The sequence below is a fragment of the Esox lucius genome, chromosome 8, assembly GCF_011004845.1.
Source record: "Esox lucius isolate fEsoLuc1 chromosome 8, fEsoLuc1.pri, whole genome shotgun sequence".
Taxonomy (NCBI): Eukaryota; Metazoa; Chordata; class Actinopteri; order Esociformes; family Esocidae; genus Esox; species Esox lucius.
Genome location: NC_047576.1, coordinates 34153743 through 34180549, shown reverse-complemented (window position 1 = coordinate 34180549; position 26807 = coordinate 34153743). Strand labels below are relative to the sequence as shown.

The following is a 26807-nucleotide window of genomic DNA, read 5'->3' as shown; positions in this document are numbered from 1 at the left end:
ATGAGGGTGTGCACACTTATGCAACCAGGTTATTTTAAGGTTTTTATTTTTCATGTTTCCCCCTTGAAGATTTCAGTTTGTTTTTCAATGGAATTGTTCACATTATGTCACATTACTGTGTGGACATGTTCTGACATGATTTATCTTTGTCTCATTCTTTTACATCACAAAAACCTGGCATTTTAACAGGGGTGTGTAGACTTTTTATATCACCCAAATGGGCCTGATTAAAAGTTGACATACCCTTGAATGTTTGGCCTTGTTACAGACACACAAGGTGACACCCAGTTGAAAATTACTAAGAAGTGCAAAATTCAGGGATCTCTTGATACCAAGCCAATGTTAGGTAGACCAAGAAATATTTTAGCCAGAACTGCTAGAAGAATTGTTCAGGATACAACGAAATTCCCACAGGTGACCTCAGGAGAAATACAGGCTTTTCTGGACAAAGACGGTGTGGTTGTTTAAAGGAGCATACTTGAACAAAAATTAGCTGCATGGTCGAGTTGCCAGAAAGAAGCCTTTTCTGCGCCAATGCCACAAAAAAGCCTGGTAACAATATGCCCGACATCACCTTGACACGCCTCACAGCTTCTGGCACACTAATTTGGAGTGACGAGACCAAAATAGAGCTTTATGGTCACAACCATACAGTAAGTGCTTTGTTTGGAGAGGGGTCAACAAGGCCTATTGTGAACAGAATACCATCCTCACTGTGAAGCATGGTGGTGGCTCACTGATGTTTTGGGGGAGTGTGGCCTCTAAAGGCACAGGAAATCTTGTGAAAATTGATGGCAAGATAAATGCAGCATGTTATCAGAAAATACTAGCAGACAATTTGCATTATTCTGCACGAAATCAATGCATGGGACGCTCTTGGACTTTCCAGCATGGCCTTGTGCTTAGGGTTATTGTCAAGTTGCCCCTCCAGTGGTTACGGCAGAAAAAATTGAAGGTTCTGGAGTGGCCATCACAGTCTCCTGACCTTAATATCATTGAGACCTTCTGGGGAGATCTCTAATGAGTTGTTCATACAAGACAACCAAAGACATTGCATGACCTGCGGGTATTTTGCCAGGACGAATGGACTGGTATACCACCTGCAAGAATTCGGGGCCTCATACACAAATATTACAAAAGACTGCAGACTGTCATTGATGCTAAAGGGGGCAATACACAGTATTAAGAAATAAGGGTATGCAGACTTTTGAACAGGGGTCAGTTCATGTTTTTCTTTGTTGTCATGTTTTGTTTTATGATTGTGCCATTCTGTTATGACCTACTGTTGAATGGGAATTCCATAAGAAATAAAAGACGTGTTTTGCCTGCTCACTCATGTTTTCTTTACAAATGGTACATATATTACCAATTCTCCAAGTGTATGCAAACTTTTCAGCACAACTGTATATAACAACACAAAAACAGCATATGCCTTTTCAAGTCCTATAATATGTTCTAAGGCACCTGTATTTATTGGTTCTACTATAAATAGATATATTGTATTCTTCAAATGGATCTACAGATACAACTTTTAAACATCAAGTTAAAATGGGTTTGCTTTCTAGCTTTTCATATCTCACATCTGACAACCAAAAGAACAACTTCATGTCAACAATTTATTTTTGACCAAAATGTCTGAACTTTCTAGTCCCATGGTTTCCATATTGCAAAATCTGTTATTGACTCATTCTGCAAAGGAAATTGCACCTCTAACAAAGTCTATTCGCATTTGATGTGATGACATGAAACAAGCAAACGTTTCTAGTTTCTGCAATCTGTACGAGGCAAGACTGTTTTTTAATAATTATTTCTGTACTATTGGAAATTATTATGCATTCATTGTACAATTAATTTGATTGCATATTTTTCAGATGAATTATTGGTCAAACTATCTCAGACCAAACCTGAATAATAGGTTTCTGGTGATTTTATTGATCACAATCAACCATGGTAAGACTGAACAACTTAATGTTTCCAACTTGTTAGACAGAAACCTCATGTTTTCTAATAAAATAATCCACTCAAGTTAAACAGATAATTTCTAGTACCATGTTAAAAAATACAGTATTCGGTATGAGAAGATCTAACTGTAAAGTGTCACCTTATTTACCTCAGACCTATGCGGTGACAGAAGAAGAGTACATGCCTGGACCTACCACTACAGCACCCAGAACATGGACTGGGATTCAGCTAGCCATTGGTGCAAGCAGCATTACACTGACATGTTGGCCATCCAGAACCTGGAGGAGATTGTTTACATCAACAACATGCTCCCTAAGCACCCACAATACTACTGGATCGGCATCCGCAAGGTTAGCTTATTTATATTTAATGATTACCAGCCTGTCAATCATGCCAAATGATGTCCATCTACCAAAGGGTTTGTCACTGATTTATTAACGTTAATGTATTTATATCTCATTAATGTTATGGCTTCATATGCATCAGGTGAATGGGTTATGGACCTGGATCGGAACCAACAAGACCCTGACCAAAGAGGAAGAAAACTGGGCCACTGGAGAGCCCAACAACAGAGGCAATGGCCAGGACTGTGTGGAGATCTACATTAAGAGACAGAAAGATGAAGCCAAGTGGAATGATGAGAAGTGCACAAAGAAAAAGGGAGCCGTCTGCTACACAGGTAGAGCAGTATGTGTATGTGTTTGAGTGCATGCTCACATTTGGTGTTTTCAAAAAGGACAATTTAACCATTTATAATTGAATATTAGATGGTTCCTCACTCTGGATGCAGTCGATAAGGCCAGGTAATCGGTAATCCATAGTTCAGTTTTCTCTAAATAATTGTTTCAACGTTTTTAACTTTTCGGCACTGCTGGCTACAAATCAATGAAATTGACAGAGCTGTTTGAGCATGTTTTTAATTCAGTGTACAATCAAATCATATTAAAGTAACAGCAAATCAAATATGCCTGTCCGGCCATGCAATTGGTACATTTCTTTCTGGGAGAGGAACCATCCATTATGTAAAATACTGAAATTCTTCTTTAAGTCTCCTATTTGTTTACTGCCCTGTGTGTGCAGCATCTTGCTCAGAGCATAGCTGCAGTGTCCATGCTGATTGCTTGGAGAACATAGGGTCCTACGCCTGTCAATGTTACCCTGGCTTCAAGGGGCCCCGTTGCCAGGAAGGTGAGTTAAGCTCCTAATACATTTACTATTGAATGGTTTCCTGAAGTAAGGATCAGGACAAGGGATGTAGTTCTACAAATACAAAGAAAAGTAGTCAAAATATAAAATCCATTTGGCAGGTGTTCATGATAAGATGGAAAATTTCAATGGGCAAACAATAACAACTGAGGTCTGCGTCTCCATATTTATTTTCATCTGAATATTTATCAAACATACGAATAAACAGACCCTTGTTAAATAGTGTAGTGGTTAGAGAAGCGTACTTGTGAGCTATAGGTCCTAAGATCGTATCTCCTCGCAGGCAAGGCAAAGTATGCATTGGGAATTATTCTGTATTGGTGAAAACATTGCTGGCTGAAACTGTGTACGGTTATATTGCGACTGTTTCTGGCGTGGAATAGTTCATCTTCAATCTCGCTAGAAATGTATCAATTCATATGATTAGTAGGTGTTAGTAGGTGCTAGTAAGCCTATTTAACACAATGCTCAATGGAGTCTAGCGACTGCTGAATCTTGTGATGCCGTGGCGTAGTGGATAAACCTACGTTCAAATCTATCATGTATTTAGCCTACAGTTAGCCAAAGGGATGTATACATTTTTTTTTCATAGATATTCTTGAAAATGTGAAACTTATCAGTCTCTCAGCATTCTTACTATTAAAATAACTAAATTAGTAAACAATTTTTCTGAACAGTTTTGGATTAAAGACAAATCTCGATTCCATAAATATTGTCCAGTCTGTTTATGTGTGGGACAAAGGCATCAACTTGTAAACAATCTCATTTCCCAAAATTCCACAGTCCATTGTGAGCAATTTATGTATGCACAATACAATAAATACACAAGAGTGACCATTTATTAAAAGTGAATTATTAAATATACATTTAAAAAAAAACTTTTCATGCTTTGAAATCCATCCATCCATCATCTTCCACTTATCCCGGGCTGGGTCGCAGGGGCAGCAGTCTAAGCAGAGATGCCCAGACTTCCCTCTCCCCAGACACTTCCTCCAGCTCTTCCGGGGGGACACCGAGGCGTTCCCAGGCCAGCCGGGAGACATAGTCCCTCCAGTGTGTCCTAGGTCTTCCCCGGGGTCTCCTCCCGGTGGGACGGGACCGGAACACCTTCCCGGGAAGGCGTTCCGGAGGCATCCGAAACAGATGCCCAAGCCACCTCAGCTGACCCCTCTCGATGTGGAGGAGCAGCGGCTCTACTCTGAGCTCCTCCCGGGTGACTGAGCTTCTCACCCTATCTCTAAGGGATCGCCCGGCCACCCTGCGGAGAAAGCTCATTTCGGCCACCTGTATCCGGGATCTTGTCCTTTTGGTCATGACCCAAAGCTCATGACCATAGGTGAGAGTAGGAACGTAGATTGACCGGTAAATCGAGAGCTTCCCCTTGCGGCTCAGCTCTTTCTTCACCACGACAGCCCGATACATCGACCGCATTACTGCAGAAGCTGCACCGATCCGTCTGTCAATCTCCCGTTCCATCCTTCCCTCACTCGTGAACAAGACCCCTAGATACTTAAACTCCTCCACTTGAGGCAGGCACTCTCCACCAACCTGAAGTGGGCAAGCCACCCTTTTCCGACTGAGGACCATGGCTTCGGATTTGGAGGTACTGATTCTCATCCCCACCGCTTCACACTTGGCTGCAAACCATCCCAGTGCATACTGAAGGTCCTGGTTTGAAGGGGCCAACACGACAACATCATCTGCAAAGAGCAGAGACGAAATCGTGTGCTTTGAAATGTATGTTTAATTCAAATCAAAACCTTTATCAACATCTCAGATATAATGGAAAAAATACATGCTTCAAGATTCATATCAGCAAGCAAATAGTTATATGTCGTGGAGCTCCGCCCCCTAGAGGGGCTTTAGCTCCTAGTGGTTTACCCTGGCCGCGTTAGTGGGTGCTGAAAACTCATTATGCAAGATGCAACAGTCAATCCTGCCACTATATATGACCTATGAGCCCAGAGAACACCCTCCCTTTTTATTCAGCAAACGCTTGCTGAGTACTACAGATACTTATTTATTTTGCTTCGACATCTCACCATGAAGAGATGTTTCGCCGCTGCGCGGACCTCGCTGTTGCACCAACCTCTTGGCAAGCGAATCGTGCAGTTCGCTTGCCAGACAACAACATTTATATCTACACGCTTTGCTCACAAAGACTATGAAGAGCTCATTCTGCTGACTAATTCAAATAAAAAACATTTGTTGGATCAAAGAGTTTGTGTTTTATTGCAATTTAAGTGTAGGCTATTATACAGTATGGCTATTTAAAACATACAGTACCTCACAAAAGTGAGTACACCCCTCACATTTTTGCAAATATTAGATTTTATCTTTTCATGTGACAACACTGAAGAAATGACACTTTTCAACTATATTAAGTAGTGAATGTACAGCTGGCATAACAGTGTACATTTGCTGTCCCCTCAAAATAACTTTAATGTCTAAACTGTTGGCAACAAAAGTGAATACACCCCTGGCTAAAAATGTCCAAATTGGGCCCAATTAGTCATTTTCCCTCCCGGTGTCATGTGACTCGTTAGTGTTACAAGGTCTCAGGTGTGTTACATTTGGTGTCATCGCTCTCACACTCCCTCATACTGGTCACTGGAAGTTCAAAATGGCACATCATGGCAAAGAACTCTCTGAGGATCTGAAAAAAAGAATTGTTGCTCTATATAAAGATGGCCTAGGCTATAAGAAGATTGCCAAGACCCTGAATCTAAGCTGCAGCACGGTGGCCAAGACCATACAGCGGTTTAACAGGACAGGTTCCACTCAGAACAGGCCTCGCCATGATCGACCAAAGAAGTTGAGTGCACATGCTCAGCGTCATATTCAGAAATAGACGTATGAGTGCTGCCATCATTGCTGCAGAGGTTGAAGGGGTGGGGGGTCAGCCTGTCAGGGCTCAGACCATACGCCACACAATGCATCAAATTGGTCTGTATAGCTGTCGTCCCAGAAGGAAGCCCCTTCTAAAGATGATGCACAAGAAAGCCCACAAACAGTTTGCTGAAGACAAGCAGACTAAGGACATGGATTACTGGAACCATGTCCTGTTGTCTAATGAGACCAAGATAAACTTATTTGGTTCAGATGGTGTCAAGCGTGTGTGTCGGTAAACCAGTGAGGAGTTCAAAGACAAGTGTGTCTTGCCTACAGTCATGAGTGCTGCAGGCACTGGGGAGCTACAGTTCATTGGGGGAACCATGAATGCCAACATGTACTGTGCATACTGAAGAAGAGCATGATCCCTCCCTTCAGAGACTGGGCCGCAGGGCCGTATTCCAACATGATAACGACCCCAAAACCACCTCCAAGACAACCACTGCCTTGCTAAAGAAGCTGAGGGTAAAGGTGATGGACTGGCCAAGCATGTCTCCAGACCTAAACCCTATTGAGCATCTGTGGGGCATCCTCAAACGGATGGTGGAGGAGCGCAAGGTCTCTAACATCCACCAGCTCTGTGATGTGAGGGGTGTGAGGGGTGCACTCACTTTTGTTTGATACTGTATGTCCAGTAAGGCTACATTGTGGCTTTGCAAAACTATTTTAAACTTAATTTAAACATACTAAAATTTTGACAAAACTTTTATTTATTTGTCAATGCAATTGATTTGGAACATACCATTTTGAACACCCACCTTCGATTACTTTTCCTAAATAGGTATAGCATATATTAAATGATCTCCTCTTTTTAAGAAGGGGGACCGGAGAGTGTGTTCCAACTATAGGGGGATCACACTTCTCAGCCTCCCCGGGAAAGTCTATGCCAGGGTTCTGGAGAGGAGAATACGGCCGATAGTAGAACCTCGGATTCAGGAGGAACAGTGTGGTTTTCGTCCGGGCCGTGGAACACTGGACCAGCTCTATACCCTCTACGGGGTGTTGGAGGGTTCATGGGAGTTTGCCCAACCAATCCACATGTGTTTTGTGGATTTGGAGAAGGCATTCGACTGTGTCCCTCGCGACATCTTGTGGAGGGTGCTTCGGGAATATGGGGTCCTGGGTCATTTGCTAAGGGCTGTCAGGTCCCTGTACAACCGAAGCAGGAGCTTGGTCCGCATTGCCGGCAGTAAGTCAGACTTGTTCCCAGTGCATGTTGGACTCCGGCAGGGCTGCCCTTTGTCACCGGTTCTGTTCGTAATTTTTATGGATAGAATTTCTAGGCGCAGCCAGGGGCCGGAGGGTGTCAGGTTTGGGGACCACACAATTTCGTCTCTGCTCTTTGCAGATGATGTTGTCGTGTTGGCCCCTTCTAACCAGGACCTTCAGCATGCACTCGGACGGTTTGCAGCTGAGTGTGAAGCGGTGGGGATGAAAATCAGTACCTCCAAATCCGAGGCCATGGTCCTCAGTCGGAAAAGGGTGGCTTGCCCACTTCAGGTTGGTGGAGAGTGCCTGCCTCAAGTGGAGGAGTTTAAGTATCTAGGGGTCTTGTTCACAAGTGAGGGAAGGATGGAACGGGAGATTGACAGACGGATCGGTGCAGCTTCTGCAGTAATGCAGTCGATGTATCGGTCTGTCGTGGTGAAGAAAGAGCTGAGCCGCAAGGCGAAGCTCTCGATTTACCGGTCAATCTACGTTCCTACTCTCACCTATGGTCATGAGCTTTGGGTCATGACCGAAAGGACAAGATCCCGGATACAGGTGGCCGAAATGAGCTTTCTCCGCAGGGTGGCCGGGCGATCCCTTAGAGATAGGGTGAGAAGCTCGGTCACCCGGGAGGAGCTCAGAGTAGAGCCGCTGCTCCTCCACATCGAGAGGGGTCAGCTGAGGTGGCTTGGGCATCTGTTTCGGATGCCTCCGGAACGCCTTCCTGGGAAGGTGTTCCGGTCCCGTCCCACCGGGAGGAGACCCCGGGGAGGACCTAGGACACGCTGGAGGGACTATGTCTCCCGGCTGGCCTGGGAACGCCTCGGTGCCCCCCCGGAAGAGCTAGAGGAAGTGTCTGGGGAGAGGGAAGTCTGGGCATCCCTGCTTAGACTGCTGCCCCGCGACCCGGCCCCGGATAAGCGGAAGAAGATGGATGGATGGATATATTAAATTGTTCCATTGTCAGAATTCTATACTCACAAACTGAAAACTGTTTAGAGACTTATTACATTTTTTTTACATTGTATTCCTACTTAATAACTGATTAGGCATGTGAGAGTACAAGTATTATAAAAGACGCTTTGTCTCACCCATCTTTCTCTTAGGGTTAATGTGGAGTAATTAACAGTAATTTGTTGACTTTAGGCCATTGTACAGTAAATAAACAAAGTACATGTTCTGCTCAAATGCCATTTTATTAGAAACTTAAGAAAAAAATCTACTGTTATTTACCTCTGAAAATATTAATGAAACATGGGTTTAACGTACACTCACCTAAAGGATTATTAGGAACACCTGTTCAATTTCTCATTAATGCAATTATCTAATCAACCAATCACATGGCAGTTGCTTCAATGCATTTAGAGGTGTGGTCCTGAACGCCAAACTGAATGTCAGAATGGGAAAGAAAGGTGATTTAAGCAATTTTGAGTGTGGCATGGTTGTTGGTGCCAGATGGGCCGGTCTGAGTATTTCACAATCTGCTCAGTTACTGGGATTTTCACGCACAACCATTTCTAGGGTTTACAAAGAATGGTGTTTGTGAAGCCACAACACGCACAACCTTTTGGCGGATGGGCTACAGCAGCAGAAGACCCCACCGGGTACCACTCATCTCCACGACAAATAGGAAAAAGAGGCTACAATTTGCACGAGCTCACCAAAATTGGACAGTTGAAGACTGGAAGAATGTTGCCTGGTCTGATGAGTCTCGATTTCTGTTGAGACATTCAGATGGTAGAGTCAGAATTTGGCGTAAACAGAATGAGAACATGGATCCATCATGCCTTGTTACCACTGTGCAGGCTGGTGGTGGTGGTGTAATGGTGTGGGGGATGTTTTCTTGGCACACTTTAAGCCCCTTAGTGCCAATTGGGCATCATTTAAATGCCACGGCCTACCTGAGCATTGTTTCTGACCATGTCCATCCCTTTATGACCACCATGTACCCATCCTCTGATGGCTACTTCCAGCAGGATAATGCACCATGTCACAAAGCTCGAATAATTTCAAATTGGCTTCTTGAACATGAAAATTAGTTCACTGTACTGAAATGGCCCCCACAGTCACCAGATCTCAACCCAATAGAGCATCTTTGGGATGTGGTGGAACGGGAGCTTCATGCCCTGGATGTGCATCCCACAAATCTCACAAATCCCACAAATCTCCATCAAATCTCCATCAACTGCAATCCTATCAATATGGGCCAACATTTCTAAAGAATGCTTTCAGCACCTTGTTGAATCAATGCCACGTAGAATTAAGGCAGTTCTGAAGGCGAAAGGGGGTCAAACACCGTATTAGTATGGTGTTCCTAATAATCCTTTAGGTGAGTGTATAGCCTATTGCCTGTTTAACAAACTAAACGTCCTTCATGTAAACACGCTATCTTTAACAACTGAATTATATTTTCACTTGGGTCTACTGTGGCATATTGTACTGTGGCATACTGTACTCAAAGAAATCTGGTGGGGAAAGTAATTTCTTATTTTTAAAGTTTATATTGATAAAAACAGATACAGTTTTAAGGAAATATTCATGCAGAAAAGTGGCATCAATGACGCAATAACTAATGTACTTGGTTAAAGTCTGCAATTATCCTACGTAAATGTTAATTTAATCATTGTAATCACTATATTTCCAGTCAAATAATTTCGACTGGAATTACTTTGGTTTAAATAATTACAATTAACGAAAAGGAAGAGATTAATGTGTGTAGACCAATAACATGGAATCAAACACCGCAACAATAGGATTATAGTAGACAATATTCCTCAGATTTTAATGTTTTATTCTGGCCATATATGTACAGACGCAGGCTTGAAAGACAGCAGTTTCAGGCGGGTGTCGACGTTCTCACAGATGCCTCCTGGTGGCCATTCTTATTTTTTATTTTATGTTTTTGTCCATGCCGCACGGCACTGCAACTTGCCGCGGTATACCGCGTTATAACGAGGCATACCGCGGCATGCCTTGTCGCGGACCGCCCCCTTGGGTCTGGAATTAAATGAGCGACATCTGTAGGGGCAGGCTTGCCTTGATTGGCTGTCACATCTTGCATATTGAGTTTTCAGTACGGCTAGGGTAAACCACTAGGAGTTAAAGCCCTTTAGGGGGCTCCGCTCCACTCATATAACCAGAGTTACATTCCTGGTAACTAACGATTTGGATTGATTAAAGCTCGGATTGACACGAAAAAAACAAAAAAACAAAAGAGTTTCATGAAACATAGCGGAGAAGTATTTAATCAGAATGACAGGCGAGTTGTCTGTCACTGAACGTCATCGTTGTCCTGGTTATGGAGACTTAGATGCACCATAACATCAGCAGTGCGGTTCTCCCAGATCCACGAGTTGACAGTTCTGTAAACAGAAGATACCACTGTTCGCACGCACAAGCTGTGTGTGTTTGTGTGAGAGAAATTTACACTTAGTGGAAAGTCAAGTCACTTTTATTTATATAGCACATTTAAAAACAGCAGGAGTTGACCCAAAGTGCTTTACAGTCGAGGCAGATGGATTAACATCTGCCTCAAAACATGTATACATACAGACGCTAGAACAAACGTTTTGGACTGGCTTTTGATTGCCATGGACGGACACATTTGTCCTACTTATCAACATAGAATGCTGATAATGTAGCTAAAGCGCAATGGATGGAAAGCAAATAATCTTTGCATGTCTGGCTTGCTGAGGCTGTATACTAGCAAAATACACAGTTGTCAATCAAATTTGAAAGCTTTAGTAACTGCAGTAGTTACACATTCTTTGTAGCTTAGTGATCACATCACTTAAATCACATCTTTGATCACATTTGCAGAGGAAGGCAAGAGAGCTAGCCAACATTCCCAACAGCAGATGAAGGCAAGAGAGCTAGCCTACATTCCCAACAGTAATTAGTGAAGTACAGTATAGGGAAGCATCTTACCCAAACTATATTTTTGGGGCAAATAATTCTTGCTGGGAGGCAATGCCCAAGTGCCACCGGGTCTGTATGCATGATTAAAGGAATAATACATAAAAGGCAACAATACATAATATAATACAATAATACATATAATATATAGAGGGCGAGACTAAAATGGAAAACACTTAAGACAAATAAAATTATGTAAAATCAAATCAAAGTAATACAATAAGAAGTTAAGAGAAATCGAATTAAACTGTCATGGAAAACACTTCAGATTTCACTTCAGACAATAAAAGATGCAAAGACTCAGGAGCCTTCGAATCCAAAAGTAAACTTTATTGACGTCATAAAGCCGTGCTGATCTGCAGAGCAACCAAGCCATGTTGGTCTGCAGAACAACCGACTTCCAAACCTTAAACACACATTTTTATACAGTATGGTTATACAATGATATTAGGTCCTCCCATTATGCTAATTTCTGGATGGATCCTTCTCGAATTTTCCATCATGTTTTTCACAACCCTCTGGGATTCGCTCCCCCAGCCACTACTCATCATGACTCAGCATATTTTCTGAAATGGAAAGATTTCCTTATCTATGGGCTCACTCATCCTCCCAAGATTTTGCCAAGACAGTCAAGGACAAGCTACAGGTCCTTCTGTCCTCAATATGAGATAACAACAACCACTCATTGCACTGACCATGGGAACAATAGTTTATCACTCTCTCTTAACCATTAAACTGTTTGGGAAAATAATATGAGCCCTGGTTAAATGTTTTATCAATTAACACTCAATTAATATACAGGTGATCACATGAGATGTTCTGTCTACTCTTCATCAGGTTAATGTGAAATAAAATTTTATGAAAATATCCCTACAAAACCAACAACAGAGTAAGAGGATGTTAAAAATAAGTAAAGAGTGGGCTTGACAAAAACCAAGGGACAGCGTCAGACAGATCAAAAAAATATTTAAATTTGATGCCAGCGAGTGCAAACTTATGAGCACAACTGTATAACCACTAACACTACCTAGACTAATAGTGAATGTATTACCCATTGGTGATGCAGTCAAATATTGTTATACAAATAAATAAACTCAAATATCAGGAAAAACGTGTCCTAGCTACCTATAGACTCCAATCTACCAAGCTCCAGTCCCGATATTCCATAAGTCCCACCAAGCGAGCCCTTCTGAAACCACGCACATGTGAACTTGTCGACTGAAGGAAAATGTGTCTCAAAAATTTGTAAATATTAAATTCAGATCCGTAAATAAACGTAAGATTTGTAAATCTAAGTCAACACTTGTAAATGTTAAATGTTAAGCAACGTAAATGTTTTAAAGATTTGTGTTTTTTTGTGGAATATGTTTTTGCATATTCACAAATTGTATTTATTTGTGAAACATGTTTACATTCTTACAGATAATATTTGTATTGACAAAATATTTTTTCACATTTACAAATCCTATTTTTATTTATGAGTTGTGATGAATATACGCACATATTTTCCAGATATATTTACGAATATTGAGACACATTTAACTCTAAACGATCGGGCCACATGTTAGTGAAACAATTGGATTACTGCCCCCACCCTCCTACTAATTACTATGCCGCATCCACACTCAATGCAAACTTTTGGTACATTTAAAGTAAAACTAGTAAACAATCTGAACCCCCAAATACCACAGTTCAGTGTCAATGAGGAGAATACATTTTTGGTCTTCAGGCTACATTTCTCTTTTCGCCTAACCACAATATCATAAGCCCCATGTGTGCATCACATGAATGAAAGACAAATGTGGTCTGCTTGTTTTATTATCAATGCCCACATAAAATGCAAAATGTAATGACCATTCGAGTGCATTTACCACAAACAATCACAAAGTATTAGGCAGATATCATTAAGTTTGTTCACTGCACATCTGCCAACTTGACAACGTCTCCTTTTCATGGGGAAGGAGTGTCCGTCAAAAGTCGCTGGACCGACAGCCTTGCCCATTATTTGATTCGCACACAGCTCCTAAACCAACTCAATTTGGAACTGCCTTCTGCTTATAGTTGTATTCATGCACTGTTTGTACAAAGTATGTGCATTGATGCCAGCCAGGTCTAAGACTTAAAACACTGCAACCAGGCCATAGCGACTCCCTCCCTTTACCGAATACAACCCTGCTGCCATCTGGTCCATAACATCTATGCCCCACTTAGTGCTGTTGTAGTTGGGATATAATTGGGATATAATATATTTTGCAGCAACAGTTTCTACATTCAAACCATTAGACTCTTTCACTTTGGACTTCAATGTACAACTGGGTACAGTTTTACGACTTAATAATTTTGTATCAAAATGTAGAAGTTAAATTAAAGGGTCTCTTTTGTTAATTTAAAAAGCAACAATTCTTTCACCCATGCATGTTTAATTTTTTACAATCACAACAGGAAGGGAATAAGACAGCTGTTCAAAGTCAGGTAAATGTGAAATAAAATCACAATGTCATAGTAAATTGAACATTGCTACTGACCTGACCCCAATCTCGTAACAATTTTTCTTTTCATAACTGTTGTGCAATATGTGTGGTGTGTAAGTTGTGAAATATTCTCCAACTGTCACTTTTGCTGTGACATCCTATCCCCACCAAAATACAGAACATTGAACATTGATTCACTGGTCCTGGGAATGAAACACAATGTTCTGGTATTGTGCCCTGCTCTATCAACTGAGCTTCCGAGCTAATATTTGTATCTATGTACAGTGCTCTTGATGATTATCAGCAGCCTTGTTGAGAAAAAACACAACGGACAAATGTCATGGTTATTTTACCAGCTTGATTTAACCTCAAAATGTGATATAAATCCTAACTTTAATTACAGTTAAATTGTTCAAAGTTGTCATGGACATTTAGGTTGAGCCAGCTCTCATAGTTACACTTAGAAAAACAGAAAATGTGTCCCCCAAATGGCTCTATTTTTAAACTGAAAATACACCAGGAACCCAGAGGAACTCTCAATGTATAATCTGTCAATTTGTGAAGCATGTTTAAATGGGCTGCAGTGTCAGTATATTGGGTCAAATGATCAAACAGGAGGATGGAGGTGGACAAAGAATATGACCTAAGTATATGGCATCCAGTTATTATTTCACTTTGTGGTGCTAATTATAGTTTATATAAATTATGCTGCATATAAAAAGATGTGCATATATCCATTCTAGTCCAACACAATCTTTTGTTTTATATGCCAGTGTAAATGTAAACATAATGTAAATGATGTTATCTATAATGTTATGTTAACATCATGTTTAATATAATTTAATCCCTGCATTGTGTAAAGTCTTAACTTTAACCATTCTTGTTTGTTTGTGCTTGTGTTTTGTAGTGATGCAGTGCGACACTATAATAGCTCCCCCTCATGCGTCCATAAGCTGCCAAAACCCTGTGGAGAAGTTCAGCTATGGTTCCACCTGTACCGTAGAGTGTGAGGAGGGTTTTTTTCTAGTAGGAACTAACTCCACCCACTGCTCCTCAGTGGGGAACTGGAGCCACAGCCTTCCTACATGTCAGGGTAAGACCAGGGGCCAGTTCGGATGTATTCAGTACCTTTTTACTGTATATTGATTTTACTTCCTAACCCTGAGGTTTGTATGGAGGACCTAAAAGAACGCTGGTTAGCTGTTGAATAAGAAACACCTGCATGTAAAAGTTGGAAATCTATACAAAGAAGAATAGTAAAAAAAAAATGTAGGAGCATGTCAATATAAAAACACATCTAAAAAAGAATGTTAAACTTCCATTTGTAAAATGAAAGGCAACGAAAGTATGAATTTCAATAAAATGGACAGTCTCAGTAACATAAATAATAAGAAAATTAGGCAGTTTAAATGTGATGAGCAAATTATATTGGATATCAAATTATTTTTTATGAAATGTGGAAAACATAAGTCTAGATCTCATTTTTACATTTCTTGTTTGTTTGTGTTTTGTAGTGATGCAGTGCGACACTATAATAGCTCCCACTCATGCGTCTATAAGCTGCCAAGACCCTGTGGAGAAGTTCAGCTATGGTTCCACCTGTACCGTAGAGTGTGAGGAGGGGTTTGTTCTAGTAGGAACTAACTCCACCCACTGCTCCTCAGTGGGGAACTGGAGCCACAGCCTTCCTACATGTCAGGGTAAGACCAGGGGCCAGTTCGGATGTATTCAGTACCTTTTTACTGTATATTGATTTTACTTCCTAACCCTGAGGTTTGTATGGAGGACCTAAAAGAACGCTGGTTAGCTGTTGAATAAGAAACACCTGCATGTAAAAGTTGGAAATCTATACAAAGAAGAATAGTAAAAAAAAAATGTAGGAGCATGTCAATATAAAAACACATCTAAAAAAGAATGTTAAACTTCCATTTGTTAAATGAAAGGCAACGAAAGTATGAATTTCAATAAAATGGACAGTCTCAGTAACATAAATAATAAGAAAATTAGGCAGTTTAAATGTGATGAGCAAATTATATTGGATATCAAATTATTTTTTATGAAATGTGGAAAACATAAGTCTAGATCTCATTTTTACATTTCTTGTTTGTTTGTGTTTTGTAGTGATGCAGTGCGACACTATAATAGCTCCCACTCATGCGTCTATAAGCTGCCAAGACCCTGTGGAGAAGTTCAGCTATGGTTCCACCTGTACCGTAGAGTGTGAGGAGGGGTTTGTTCTAGTAGGAACTAACTCCACCCACTGCTCCTCAATGGGGAACTGGAGCCACACCCTTCCTACATGTCAGGGTAAGACCAGGGGCCAGTTCGGATGTATTCAATACACTTGTACTACTGAATATGGATTTTGTATTTATTTTACTTTCTAGCCCTGTGGTTATAATGGAGAGCCTAAAAGATCTTTGGTTAGCTGAGTAATTAGAAACATATGCATGTAATAGTTAAAATTCTATATTAAGGCAGTAAAAGACAGTTTTTTATTTGCCTTGAATGCATCCATGCTTATTTTAAGTACATCATTATGAAATCACATCTAGGCAATTGTGGTACATTTACATTTGCAAATGATAGGTCACAAAATTTTACATTTCATTAATGTAGATTCACACTGACATGAACATTTAAATAAAAGGAGGGAGTTTTATTGTAATTAGCAACTTTGTTTAGGATATAAAAAATATTTTGGTGAATGTGGAAAACAAATATGTAGATCTCACTTTTACATTGGTTTTTTGTGTTTTGTAGTGAGCCAGTGTGACACTATAAAAGCTCCTCCTCACGCCTCCATGAAATGCCAGGACCCTGTGGAGAGGTTCAGCTACGGTTCCACCTGTACCATTGAGTGTGAGGAGGGGTTTGTTCTAGTAGGAACTAACTCCACCCACTGCTCCTCAATGGGGAACTGGAGTCACAGCCTTCCTACATGTCAGGGTAAGACCAGGGGCCAGTTCGGATGTATTCAGTACCTTTTTACTGTATATTGATTTTACTTCCTAACCCTGGGGTTTGTATGGAGGACCTAAAAGAACGCTGGTTAGCTGTTGAATAAGAAACACCTGCATGTAAAAGTTGGAAATCTATACAAAGAAGAATAGTATAAAAAAAAAGTAGGAGCATGTCAATATAAAAACACATCTAAAAAAGAATGTTAAACTTCCATTTGTTAAATGAAAGGCAACGAAAGTATGAATTTCAATAAAATGGACAGTCTCAGTAACATAAATAATAAGAAAATTAGGCAGTTTAAATGTGATGAGCAAATTATATTGGATATCAAATTATTTTTTATGAAATGTGGAAAACATAAGTCTAGATCTCATTTTTACATTTCTTGTTTGTTTGTGTTTTGTAGTGATGCAGTGCGACACTATAATAGCTCCCCCTCATGCGTCTATAAGCTGCCAAGACCCTGTGGAGAAGTTCAGCTATGGTTCCACCTGTACCGTAGAGTGTGAGGAGGGTTTTTTTCTAGTAGGAACTAACTCCACCCACTGCTCCTCAGTGGGGAACTGGAGCCACAGCCTTCCTACATGTCAGGGTAAGACCAGGGGCCAGTTCGGATGTATTCAGTACCTTTTTACTGTATATTGATTTTACTTCCCAACCCTGGGGTTTGTATGGAGGACCTAAAAGAACACTGGTTAGCTGTTGAATAAGAAACACCTGCATGTAAAAGTTGGAAATCTATACAAAGAAGAATAGTAAAAAATCTTTTGGAGCATGTCAATATAAAACACATCTAAAAAACAATGTTAAACTTCCATTTGTAAAATGAAAGGCAACGAAAGTATGAATTTCAATAAAATGGACAGTCTCAGTAACATAAATAATAGTAGGCAGTTTAAATGTGAGGAGCAAATTATATTGGATATCAAAATATTTTTTATGAAATGTGGAAAACATAAGTCTAGATCTCATTTTTACATTTCTTGTTTGTTTGTGTTTTGTAGTGATGCAGTGCGACACTATAATAGCTCCCACTCATGCGTCTATAAGCTGCCAAGACCCTGTGGAGAAGTTCAGCTATGGTTCCACCTGTACCGTAGAGTGTGAGGAGGGGTTTGTTCTAGTAGGAACTAACTCCACCCACTGCTCCTCAATGGGGAACTGGAGCCACACCCTTCCTACATGTCAGGGTAAGACCAGGGGCCAGTTCGGATGTATTCAATACACTTGTACTACTGAATATGGATTTTGTATTTATTTTACTTTCTAGCCCTGTGGTTATAATGGAGAGCCTAAAAGATCTTTGGTTAGCTGAGTAATTAGAAACATATGCATGTAATAGTTAAAATTCTATACTAAGGCAGTAAAAGACAGTTTTTTATTTGCCTTGAATGCATCCATGCTTATTTTAAGTACATCATTATGAAATCACATCTAGGCAATTGTGGTACATTTACATTTGCAAATGATAGGTCACAAAATTTTACATTTCATTAATGTAGATTCACACTGACATGAACATTTAAATAAAAGGAGGGAGTTTTATTGTAATTAGCAACTTTGTTTAGGATATAAAAAATATTTTGGTGAATGTGGAAAACAAATATGTAGATCTCACTTTTACATTGGTTTTTTGTGTTTTGTAGTGAGCCAGTGTGACACTATAAAAGCTCCTCCTCACGCCTCCATGAAATGCCAGGACCCTGTGGAGAGGTTCAGCTACGGTTCCACCTGTACCGTTGAGTGTGAGGAGGGGTTTGTTCTAGTAGGAACTAACTCCACCCACTGCTCCTCAATGGGGAACTGGAGCCACAGCCTTCCTACATGTCAGGGTAAGACCAGGGGCCAGTTCGGATGTATTCAGTACCTTTTTACTGTATATTGATTTTACTTCCTAACCCTGGGGTTTGTATGGAGGACCTAAAAGAACGCTGGTTAGCTGTTGAATAAGAAACACCTGCATGTAAAAGTTGGAAATCTATACAAAGAAGAATAGTAAAAAATCATTTGGAGCATGTCAATATAAAACACATCTAAAAAACAATGTTAAACTTCCATTTGTTAAATGAAAGGCAACGAAAGTATGAATTTCAATAAAATGGACAGTCTCAGTAACATAAATAATAGTAGGCAGTTTAAATGTGATGAGCAAATTATATTGGATATCAAAATATTTTTTATGAAATGTGGAAAACATAAGTCTAGATCTCATTTTTACATTTCTTGTTTGTTTGTGTTTTGTAGTGATGCAGTGCGACACTATAATAGCTCCCACTCATGCGTCTATAAGCTGCCAAGACCCTGTGGAGAAGTTCAGCTATGGTTCCACCTGTACCGTAGAGTGTGAGGAGGGGTTTGTTCTAGTAGGAACTAACTCCACCCACTGCTCCTCAATGGGGAACTGGAGCCACAGCCTTCCTACATGTCAGGGTAAGACCAGGGGCCAGTTCGGATGTATTCAATACACTTGTACTACTGAATATGGATTTTGTATTTATTTTACTTTCTAGCCCTGTGGTTATAATGGAGAGCCTAAAAGATCTTTGGTTAGCTGAGTAATTAGAAACATATGCATGTAATAGTTAAAATTCTATACTAAGGCAGTTTTTTATTTGCCTTGAATGCATCCATGCTTATTGTAAGTATATCATTATGAAATCACATCTAGGCAATTGTGGTACATTTACATTTGCAAATGATAGGTCCCAAAATTGTACATTTCATTAATGTAGATTCACACTGACATGAACATTTAAATAAAAGGAGGGAGTTTTATTGTAATTAGCAACTTTGTTTAGGATATAAAAAATATTTTGGTGAATGTGGAAAACAAATATGTAGATCTCACTTTTACATTGGTTTTTTGTGTTTTGTAGTGAGCCAGTGTGACACTATAAAAGCTCCTCCTCACGCCTCCATGAAATGCCAGGACCCTGTGGAGAGGTTTAGCTACGGTTCCACCTGTACCGTTGAGTGTGAGGAGGGGTTTGTTCTAGTAGGAACTAACTCCACCCACTGCTCCTCAATGGGGAACTGGAGCCACACCCTTCCTACATGTCAGGGTAAGACCAGGGGCCAGATATTACTTCAAATCAAATATGTAGATAAGAGATGTCACTGAGAATGAGCTGTCCAGTTGTAGTTGGAAGTTTACATACACTTAGGTTGAAGTAATTGAAACACATTTCTCGATCACTCCACAGATTTCATGTTAGCAAACTATAGTTTTGGAAAGTCGTTAGGATATCTACATGGTGCAGTAATTTTTCCAACAATTGTTTACAGATTATTTCACCTATAATTCACTATATCACAATTCCAGTGGGTCAGAAGTTTGCATACACTATGTTGACTAATTGACATAATTTGAGTCCATTGGAGGTGTACCCTTGAATGTATTTGAAGGCCTACCTTCAAACTCAGTGCCTCTTTGCTTGACATCATGAGAAAATCATAAGAAATCAGCCAAGACCTCAGGAAAGAAATTGTAGACCACCACAAGTCTGGTTCATCCATTGGAGCAATTTCCAAATGCATCAAGGTACCACATTCATCTGTACAAACAATAGTACGCAAGTATAAACACCATGGGACCACGCAGACATCGTACCACTCGGGAAGGAGACGTGTTCTGTCTCCTAGAGATTAACATATTTTGGTGCGAAAAGTGCAAATCAATCCCAGAATAACAGGACCTTGTGATGCTGGAAGAAACAGATACAAAAGAAAAAGTTAAACGAGTCCTACATCGAGATAACCTGAAAGGCCGCTCAGCAAAGAAGAATCCACTCCCCCAAAACCGCCATAAAAAAGCCAGACTGTGGGTTGCAACTGCATACTGTAGATAGCATTTTATCATGTTTAATCTACCATAGGGGCATCCAAGAGGGCACTTTTGCTGCGTTTGTTTCTGGCATGGGGCACCAGAGGGGGCAATCACCCCCCTGCCCCCCCTGAGTCCACCGGTGCTCAACACTGTCCTGGATTTATAGGGTTGTTTTAACCTTTCTGTTCCTCACTTAAAACCTTCCTCTCTAACATTTCTGGATAGGAAAGAAAAAGGTGCAGTTGTCTCATAATTATTTTCCAGAGCTGTAATTGCTGGTGAATACCACCTGGCTGAGCAGGCAGTGTAATTGAGGCATAACGGCTAGGCAATCTTTTCAATCTTTGACTCTCTCGAGCCTGATAGAAGTTTCAGTGTTGAATTCAAATAATTTTTTGTGAAATTCAAATGTAAAAAATAATGATTGTTACTGTATCTCACAGAAGCCAACTCTACTTTGTATCTTTCCAGCTGATCAGTGCGACGTCTTAACCAATCCTGCTCATGGCTATGTTAACTGCTCTGGACCCCATGGACAGTTTTCCTACAGTTCCCAATGTCAGTTCTCATGTGAGCAGGGGTTTCTGCTGAATGGAACGGCTGATACAGAGTGCACATCCCTGGGCACGTGGAGCATTAGATCACCCCTCTGTGAGGGTAACTCCCACATCTTCAAACCTTATTGAACACACACCCCCACCTGCTGGATGTATAAAGAAACTTTCTAAACAGTTAGGGACAGATTATTCTTATGTGCACATTTAGTAAATAAACTCTGCATTGTTACAGCATTAGTAATAATGTCACTCTTGGTGGTACATGGATTCTTACAGCACGTGAGTGTCCCTCTCCGGTGGAACCACGCAGAGGCTGGATGAACTGCAGCCACCCCTATTCATCCAACAGTTATGGCTCACAGTGCCTCCTCGGATGCAGTGAAGGATTCTGGTTAACAGGAGCTCCCACTATGCATTGCAACGCATCGGGAGTCTGGAGCCAAGACTTTCCCTCCTGTAAAGGTAAATGGGGCCAGGGTGGGATGCATAGCACAAGACTGATTCATTGATTCATTGACAACCCCTGCAGTAGCCCAATGTGAGAGACTTTTGCCCTTGCACCCCAGGGGAATGTTGCTTTAGCTGCTGTGTCTCTTCACCTCAATGGGACAGAAGAGCATTCCTTCATTATAAAAATGCCATGACCTTGTATAATTTCCAAAATGTTTATACTAGTTCTTATACCATACCTTCTTTGTATTCAGCATGGTCTTTTTATTAAGTGCGTATTTTGACTCAATGTGGACTGTGGTTGTTGTTATATTTTAGAGTCAGCAGGTATGTCGGTGGGAGCTGGGATGCTGAGGTATGCTGCAGTAGGTGCTGCTTCAGCAGCAGGGCTGCTGCTGCTGGTGGGAGTGGCGATTCTGATCTCAAAGAAACTCAAGAAGAAAAGTAAGAGAAATTGTTTCAATTCAATTCAATACAGTATTTTCAAATGCAACCTTGTCACCAGACAATTGTAGGCATGCTTGGAGAAGAAGTTAATGGTTTGCGAGACGCAGTTCAAACACAAACATTTATTTTTGTCTAGAACGTCTAGATTTTATTATGTCTGTAGAAATAGTAAGCCAGTGTTTTCCATTCCTGGTCCTTGGGACCCCAAGGGGTGCATGTTTTCACATGCCTGATTCAAACTAAAGAGTTGTTGACAACTTGGTTACATTGATTACGCAACATTAAAATCGAGTGTGTGAGTGCTAGGGCAAAATTGCACCCCTTGGGGACTCCAGGACCAGGATTGGGAAACACTGTAAGCCTTTATAATGTTGAAATATTATAGAAGTAATATAGATGTATAGTTGGTATATGACAAACCCATAATTATACTGCTTCCTGGTCCTCCACAGGTGACTTCAACTTGAACAACTCATTCTGGGAGGAAAGAGAAAATCCTGCTTTTGAGTTTTCTTAAAAATAGTTTACTTTATATCATCAAGGTTTTGCACAGTAAATTTAGATGGTCAGTTATAAGAGTTAATGTTTTTTTCTATATATTTCATGTTAAAGCCCAAGTTAGTTATATCCAACTGTACTTTGTGATATCAAAATAATATTGATATGGATAAATATGTCATTAATAAAAGTCCTAGAGCAGTCAGAAAATAGATTTTCAACATTTTCCAAGGTTTTTCAAACTAACAATACCCTGAAATGCTTAACATAATTACACATTTCTGTAAATTTGAAGATGACCCTTGAGCTTTAATGGACAGTCTCACAGTCAATTCTCAGACCCCATAAACAACCACATTCACATGTGACCCCATAAACAACCACAACCACATGCATTGCATCCATATGAATGCAATGCAAGCCAGCAATATCCAGATAAAAAAATGTTTCTGTTGAATGACCTTCTGATAAGTGGCTGTCCCATTCCATGGAGAGTGAGGACAGTTTCTGCTGAGATTAAGGACAGGATATAATTTGTATTGACATTGCCATTCATTTATTTGCATTTCACTTCAAAGATAATATGATTTCATGTGTTGTTGTATCTCCCCATACACTGAAATTATCATGTGTGCCGTTCTGATGAAAACATTGGTCATTGGTCACCTTTCTGCTTCTTCTTGGATGTCAACAGTGTTTTGAAAACTGGAATATGGTAGGTAGAGTTACTCTGAAAACACATACACTTTCTATAGTTTTGTGTTTTAGTTTTTTAGTTCTATAGTTAATTTGCAGTGTTTTCATGGACTTGACAAAGGTGAAGTCCATTCATAAGCTACGAAACTATGCAGATTACAATATTCGCAGCATTTAAAGTATATGTCACTGTATTTTCATGAGACAGAACCATACAGTACAGAAATAGTCTACACACTGCACTACACACTGCCCTACACACTGCCCTACACACTGCCCTACACACTGCACTACACACATACACTCACCTAAAGGATTATTAGGAACACCATACTAATACTGTGTTTGACCCCCTTTCGCCTTCAGAACTGCCTTAATTCTACGTGGCATTGATTCAACAAGGTGCTGAAAGCATTCTTTAGAAATGTTGGCCCATATTGATAGGATTGCATCTTGCAGTTGATGGAGATTTGTGGGATGCACATCCAGGGCATGAAGCTCTCGTTCCACCACATCCCAAAGATGCTCTATTGGGTTGAGATCTGGTGACTGTGTGGGCCATTTCAATACAGTGAACCCATTTTCATGTTCAAGAAACCAATTTGAAATGATTCGAGCTTTGTGACATGGTGCATTATCCTGCTGGAAGTAGCCATCAGAGGATGGGTACATGGTGGTCATAAAGGGATGGACATGGTCAGAAACAATGCTCAGGTAGGCCGTGGCATTTAAACAATGCCCAATTGGCACTAAGGGGCCTAAAGTGTGCCAAGAAAACATCCCACACACCATTACACCACCACCACCAGCCTGCACAGTGGTAACAAGGCATGATGGATCTATGTTCTTATTCTGTTTACGCCAAATTCTGACTCTACCATCTGAATGTCTCAACAGAAATCGAGACTCATCAGACCAGGCAACATTCTTCCATTCTTCAACTGTCCAATTTTGGTCAGCTCATGCAAATTGTAGCCTCTTTTTCCTATTTGTAGTGGAGATGAGTGGTACCCGGTGGGGTCTTCTGCTGTTGTAGCCCATCCGCCTCAAGGTTGTGCGTGTTGTGGCTTCACAAATGCTTTGCTGCATACCTCAGTTGTAACAAGTGGTTATTTCAGTCAAAGTTGCTCTTCTATCAGTTGAATCAGTCGGCCCATTCTCCTCTGACCTCTGGATGTTTTTCCCTTTTCACACCATTCTTTGTAAACCCTAGAAATGGTTGTGCGTGAAAATCGCAGTAACTGAGCAGATTGTGAAATACTCATACCGGCCCATCTGGCACCAACAACCATGCCACGCTCAAAATTGCTTAAATCACCTTTCTTTCCCATTCTGACATTCAGTTTGGAGTTCAGGAGATTGTATTGACCAGGACCACACCCCTAAATGCATTGAAGCAACTGCCATGTGATTGGTTGATTAGATAATTGCATTAATGAGAAATTGAACAGGTGTTCCTAATAATCCTTTAGGTGAGTGTATAGAGCAGACAGCTGACTGTTTGCTTTCCAAATATTAGTATAGAGCAAACAATTTTAGGTTGATTCCTTATTCTAGTCATTGATATTATTTAGATTACCATACATCTGTACTGATACAGTATATTAACAATACATATTAATAGATCAATTAATGCTTAGCAGATTAACTGAATGAAGTAGAAACTCCTAGGTAGCCTAGTTTTTTCATCAGTGTAGGACAGTGATCAGCTGGAAATAGTGAAAGGATATTAACCTACTATGTTCCAGCTAAGTAGATGTAAAAGCAAGTATTAACTATATAGTAGCTTTCTAGACAAATAAAATATACAGTTGTTTTTGTTGCAGGCCTTCATTACACTAGATTATCAATGGTTAACTAAATAACTAATTGTCCTGCTGGAATATCTAACCACACCCAGTTTCAGCTTCCTGGCAGAGGCAGTCAGGTTTTTATTTAATATATGCTGGTACTTGATGTCCATGATATCATGTATCCTAACAGCTTGTCCAGGGCTGTTGGAAGAAAAACAGCCACACTTCACAGTCGGGATGAGGCACTTTTCTGCATGTCTATCTTTCTGTCTACAGTATGCCAACCCATCTCTGATGTTTGTTTCCAAAAACCTCAATTTTGTGGTAATCTAACAATCAAACCCAATCCCGTTGAAAGTCCTAATAACATTTGGTAAACTGTAGGCGTTTTAGTTTTTTGTTTGATGACAGCGTTTGTTTAATCGTAGTTTAGAAAACTTTCTGATTCTTTGGCCACTCAAATCATCCTCCTCACTGTGCGTGGGAACAATATAGACACGTCCTCTTCCAGGCCGATTGTCAACATACCCAGTTGCCTTAAACTTTGTAATTATTGCCCTGAAAGTGGAAATGGGCATTTTCAATCTATGAGTTATTTTGGTATAGCAATTTCTTTTTTGTGCATCTTAACAAGATTTGTCGCACATCATTACTTTATTCTCGGGTCTTTCCCATAGCGATGGTTGACTATGGGAATTTGGCCTATGTCACCTCATATTTATACCCCAGTGAGACAGGACGTCATGACTTACCACTAGTATTCCTAACCATTCAGGTGAACTTAAAATATAAAATAGGAGTAGGAATATACTTCTGCTAGATTTTACTCATAATATATTCTTGGGGTGCCAATGATTGTGGCACACGTTTTGGAAAACCAGAAAAGGAACCAGGCAAGCCTAGTTCACCTGGCCCGCAATTAAAAGTGATAACTGTTGTTGCCCTCACTGGACTTGAACCCAGGTGCTATATGTATGTCCAGTGTTGGTATAGCATCTCAACATTTGACAAATCTGTCACAAATTAACATCATACCAAGTTTGAATATTTCGCTAGACACCATTAAGCTTTTTGTTAAACTGACTAACATTTCTTATTAGGTTTACATCCACCACAAACAGCATCTATGAAATATATGGCTTTTGCCATTGGCCATTAAACAGAAATAGTCACAATATAACTGTAAACAGTTTTATTTTATGCTTACTATAACATAGCTACTGAAGGTTGTATCCAGCAAAAAAAATCCTAATGCATAATTTGTTTTGACTGTGATGAGAGTCAAACACAGCACCTATTGTTTGAAGGTCCACGTCTCAAACGACTATGCTACTTAACAAGGGTGAGTCAGTCAGTCAGTCACTAACCAGGTAAGTCTAGGTAGCCAATCTGTTATCTAGTAAGTAGCCTACATGCTAGCTATAAAGCTAGTGCAAGCTAACTTCAGTTGATTTTTTATTTCAAGATAACTTCTGAATTGTAGCTAGCATCAACATTTTTATCTTCACGTCACACAATCCAAAGTTTCCTTAGTGCTGCCAACACACCCTACTAAGCCAGATACATATTATACAAGGACCATATGAATATTCTATTAGTAGGCGTGCACTTCCTGTTATGAACAAAGCCAAAATAAATGAAGATGGAAACACATTTTACTTTTTTCTTTACTGGTGATCCATGTCAACATTTTGAAGTAATGAGGATTGAGTCTATTTTTTTTTTTAATCGGAAATCCAATGACTGAAATAAAAATTCAATAAAAGAACAGTTTTTTTTTGTTATTCAATTTTTCCATTGTACAAAATATTCCAATGACTAAAAATTATACGGAGCCACCTGGACCCTCCCACCCAGGCATTATTCTGTTTGAATTAAAGGTGGTGTCACAATATGTTTACAATGATACTTTAGCAAAATA

General features: G+C 40.2%; 1 protein-coding gene across 7 annotated transcripts; it reads left to right on the top strand.

The window, feature by feature from the left end:
* The first annotated feature begins 1702 nt into the window (after positions 1-1702).
* Positions 1703-22609, top strand: selp (selectin P). 7 transcript variants are annotated; one of them, XM_029121377.2, is made up of 18 exons: positions 1703-1784; positions 1872-1950; positions 2116-2312; positions 2449-2641; positions 3043-3150; positions 14563-14748; positions 15170-15355; positions 15777-15962; positions 16419-16604; positions 17026-17211; positions 17624-17809; positions 18266-18451; positions 18864-19049; positions 19496-19681; positions 20917-21096; positions 21279-21464; positions 21771-21896; positions 22352-22609. In XM_029121377.2, exons 1-18 carry the CDS (start codon positions 1743-1745, stop codon positions 22414-22416), a joined length of 2850 nt encoding a protein of 949 aa, XP_028977210.2. In that variant the 5' UTR covers positions 1703-1742; the 3' UTR covers positions 22417-22609. The 7 variants fall into 7 exon arrangements, with proteins under 7 accessions (XP_028977210.2, XP_028977209.2, XP_034149533.1 ...); XM_029121376.2 differs by having other exon boundaries at positions 20917-21102; XM_034293642.1 differs by lacking the exon at positions 16419-16604 and having other exon boundaries at positions 20917-21102.
* The last annotated feature ends 4198 nt before the right edge of the window (positions 22610-26807 follow it).

What these genes read in the sequence shown, in the direction of transcription:
- selp (XM_029121376.2), top strand. Translation starts at nt 1,743, where the DNA reads ATGAAACAAGCAAACGTTTCTAGTTTCTGCAATCTGTACGAG. An exon ending in CAGCCTTCCTACATGTCAGG is followed by an intron (nt 18,452 to 18,863) that starts GTAAGACCAGGG and finishes TGTGTTTTGTAG; the next exon opens with TGATGCAGTGCGACACTATA. An exon ending in TAGATCACCCCTCTGTGAGG is followed by an intron (nt 21,103 to 21,278) that starts GTAACTCCCACA and finishes GGATTCTTACAG; the next exon opens with CACGTGAGTGTCCCTCTCCG.